Source organism: Cebus imitator, unplaced genomic scaffold (assembly GCF_001604975.1).
Source record: "Cebus imitator isolate Cc_AM_T3 unplaced genomic scaffold, Cebus_imitator-1.0 Scaffold8, whole genome shotgun sequence".
NCBI lineage: Eukaryota > Metazoa > Chordata > Mammalia > Primates > Cebidae > Cebus > Cebus imitator.
Window position 1 is genome coordinate 8,758,476 of NW_016107323.1, and position 3,701 is coordinate 8,762,176.

A 3,701-nucleotide genomic window follows, 5' to 3' on the forward strand; every position below is an offset into this window, starting at 1 on the left:
CTTTGTCACCACACTGGAGTGCAGTTGTGCAATCTTGGCTCACTGCAACCTCTGCCTCCTGGGTTCTGCCTCCGGGTTCTCCTGCCTCAGCCTCCCAAAAAGCTGGGACTACAGGTGTGTGCCACCATGCCCAGCTAATTTTTGTATTTTTAGTAGACACAGGGTTTTTCCATGTTGGTCAGGCTGGTCTCGAACTTCTGACTTCAGGTGATCCACCTGCCTGGGCCTCCCAAAGTGCTGGGATGAGCCACTGTGTCTGGCCACTAAGGCTCTAAGTGCCTGTGATGACCAGGTACCATGCCATGTTGACCTTGCTTTGTCCAGCTTTCTGTGGGGCAGCCTTCAGCCCCACCCAAGATCCTCAGCTGTCGGGGGCCAACCCAGGCTCACAGTTGCTGGTTCTTTGACACTGGTGGGCTGGATATGGTGGAGGCTGCTGGGTGTCTCCCTTGAACACCCTCCCCCAGGGCAGATCACTGTAGCTCCGTTTCCCAGAGCCCCGACTGGCCTTGGTCCACTACTGCTTGGAGGCAGAGCTGGCCATGACCCTTAGCAAAACACGGCCCTTCCCCTTGTCCCTTCAGTGTGTGCTAGCCATGTTCTCGTCATCTGGGAAGATGGCCACATTCTCCCAGCATTTGCCTCACATCTTGTGACATAAGATGGTAGTTGCCAACATGGTGCCCTTCATCCCTGGGTGCTGTCTAGCCATACACCAGGTGGGACAGCCTTACCCAGCTCACATCAGGAGACCTTGGGGCCTCTGTTGTGGACCCTGGTGTTTGACTTCCTCCCAGGAATATGATCATTCTTCCAAGCTTTCTGCCCCGGGTCTTTTTTTGTTGATTATTTTTGTTTTGTTTTGTTTTTGAGAGATGGGAGTCTTGCTGTGTCACTCAGACTGGAGTAGAGTGGCATGATCTCAGCAACCCCCATCTCCCGGGTCAAGCAACTTTCCTGCCTCAGTTTCCCAAGTAGCTAGGACTACAGGCATGCACCACCACACCCAGCTAATTTTTGTATTTTTTAGTAGAGATGGGGTTTCACTATATGTTGGCCAGGCTGGTCTCGGACGCCTAACCTCAGGTGATCTGCCTGCCTCGGCCTCCCAAAGTATTGGGATTACAGGCCTGAGCCACTGTGCCTGGCCTGTTGTTTGTTTTTAAGATGGGGGTCTCACTCTGTTGTCCAGGCTTGAGTGCAGTGGTGCAATCTCAGCTCACTGCAGCCTCGACTTCCCAGGCTCAAGCAATTATCTCACCTCAGCCTCCTGAGTAGCTGGGACTACAAGTGCATGGCACCATGCCCAGCTAGTTTTTATATATTTAGTAGAGATGGGGATTGGGGAGGGTCTCCCTCTGCCATCCAGGCTGCCCTCAGGTCTTTTATAATCGCATCTCCTCCTCCTTGCAGGCTGCAGCCTTGGATATAGCTATGATTAAAATGATCGCCCCGTCCATGGCCTCCCGAGTGATTGATCGTGCAATTCAGGTGAGCACAAACCAGGCAGCTGGCTTATTTGAACCATCAATACCAGATGCCAAACTCCCCTGTCTTCAGCCACCCAGCCTGTCATAGACCCTGGCAGATGCCCTGTCACCCACTCAGCGTGTGTGCAACTTTCCTTTTCCTCTTCAGAATGACCCAGCAAGGTGGGGGGTGCCATCCTACCCCCCATTTTGAATGTGAGGAAACAGGCACAGAAAAGTAAAATGACTTGTCCCGGTCACTGAGCTTGTAGGTAGCACCTGACAGTCATGTGAACTTGGGTTTTCATAAGCCCAGAGCCCAGGCTCTTCCCCATGCAGGGAGGCTGCCTCCTCAGAGCCTAACCCCCAGCCCCAACATAGGGCAGAAGCTGCCTGCAGAGTGGGCCGGGGGAGTCTGGAGGCTGTGGGATGGTGGATGTGGCCCCACAGAAACCTAGAATATTAGTGATCATATCACAAAGGTGCCACAGAGGAAGTCTCGGAAGATGGCTGTTACAGGCCATCAAGAGCAGGCTGTCACTCCTGGGGCTCTCAGAGACGAGGGCTGACCCAGGGCCACCTCCCTCCACCTTGTGTCTTCCAGGCCTTCGGAGCGGCGGGCCTGAGCAGTGACTACCCCCTGGCTCAGTTCTTCACCTGGGCCCGAGCTCTGCGCTTTGCCGACGGCCCTGACGAGGTGCACCAGGCCACAGTGGCCAAGTTAGAGCTGAAGCACAGTGCTTAGAGCCTTGGGGCTGTAGGGGCCCGATGTCCTGGCTGGGCCAACCATGCCTAGAGCTGTCACTCATGTGCCTTGAAAGCCCCGGTGAATATGGCTCCTGCACCCTGTTCAGCAGCTGTGTCCCAGAACAGTCACCATGGACTCAAAGCTTTCTGGGTCCATAGATGACATCTCTGCAAGAAGCCTGGAGTCTGTTTCAGGCCAGGAGGAAGGAGTTTGTTGAGGGCCGAGGGGATTCCGGGACAGAGTCTGGAAAGCTGGTCTTAAGGCTCTCAGTCCCAGGCTGGCAGGCACAGCCACTTCACTTCAGCCTCTCAGTCGCTCTCTCTCTGCCTGTGGGAATCTGGACACATTTTGGGAGACTTCCCGAGGCTCTGGGCCCTGCTTGCTCTGGCAGCTGCAGTGTTCCTGTCTTGTCTCCCTGGTAAGCAGAGGAGCAGCCACAACGGACAGCGACCTAGAGACCCAGGGCCAGGGCACCTGGGAAAATGGAATGCAACCCATATTGTGAAGCCACTGGCATCTGATTGTCTTCATTTGTACGCACAGTGCAGAACATTTAAATGTTATTTTGGAAAGGGGTTTTGGGGACATGAAAGAATAAGAAAACACATCTCAGAGGCTTTGTGGACTTTCTGTGTCGTACAAAAGGAATCGAATCGAGAGGTTCCCTTCAGTGCCTCTGTGCCTTCTCCTGCCTATGTTTCCTTGGGGTCCAAGCCACCAGTCAGCCCCATACATGCTGGGAACGCAGAGGCCATGGGTGCTGTAGGCCCAAGTTGACTGCCTTCCTTCACTGTGTAGCCCAGGGCTCTATGCTCATACACGCTTCAACCCCAGGAGCTGGTGTGTGAGGCCCCTGCAGCCTCCACCTCCTCCACCTGCTCCATAGTCAGAATACCTGGGGAATTGGAGGTGGTGGCCCATTCGCCATTACATTTTGGAGCGCAATCTCTTCTCTGAGGAGAGTGGAAATTCTCGCTCACTTGTGGTCTGAGCTTCTTGAGAAATACTGGCTACATGCAGAGATGAGCCAGGGCAGTTAGGACCCAGCCTGCTCATCTCATAATTTGTGGTAGTGTAGCCAAAACCCATCTCAGGTTAGACCAGATGGGCAGGGACCATCCCCCTGGCTGCCACATTGCAGAAGTGATCCTGCAGGAACCACCTTCCCTGAGAATGGCCAGCCAGGACTGCACCCCTGCAGGACCAGCACCATTCATAGGGGTCTGTGAATGGGCTCCTCAGATCCATGTGCCTGGGGGTCTGGGGAGGCAGGGGCCCCTTCACCACACTTGAGAAACTGCTTGTTGCTCAAGGAAGGTGAAGGTAAACCCCAAATGAATGCCTGTCACAAGGCCAGCCACACTGGCCAAGAGCCCAGCAGCTGAGTGCTTGCAGCTGTCTCAGACCTCAGGCGGGAGGAGGGTTTTTTTTTTTTTGTTTTGTCTCAGACCTCAGGCGGGAGGAGGGTTTTTTTTTTTTTTTTT

At 54.3% G+C, this 3,701-nt stretch overlaps 1 protein-coding gene across 7 annotated transcripts in view; it reads left to right on the forward strand.

Annotated features, from left to right (window-relative positions):
* Window positions 1-2,836, forward strand: part of ACAD10 (acyl-CoA dehydrogenase family member 10) — a 68,807-nt gene extending 65,971 nt beyond the window's left edge. For 5 of the 7 annotated variants that reach the window (XM_017542566.2, XM_017542518.2, XM_017542556.2 and 2 more), the window contains 2 exons: window positions 1,414-1,491; window positions 2,074-2,262. In XM_017542566.2, the coding sequence (XP_017398055.1) occupies window positions 1,414-1,491; window positions 2,074-2,214 (219 nt within the window). In that variant the 3' untranslated portion in view covers window positions 2,215-2,262. Of the gene's footprint in view, window positions 1-1,413; window positions 1,492-2,073 lie in introns of all 7 variants that reach the window. The other 2 variants (XM_017542529.2, XM_017542538.2) reach the window with 2 other exon arrangements.
* Window positions 2,837-3,701: the final 865 nt, after the last annotated feature.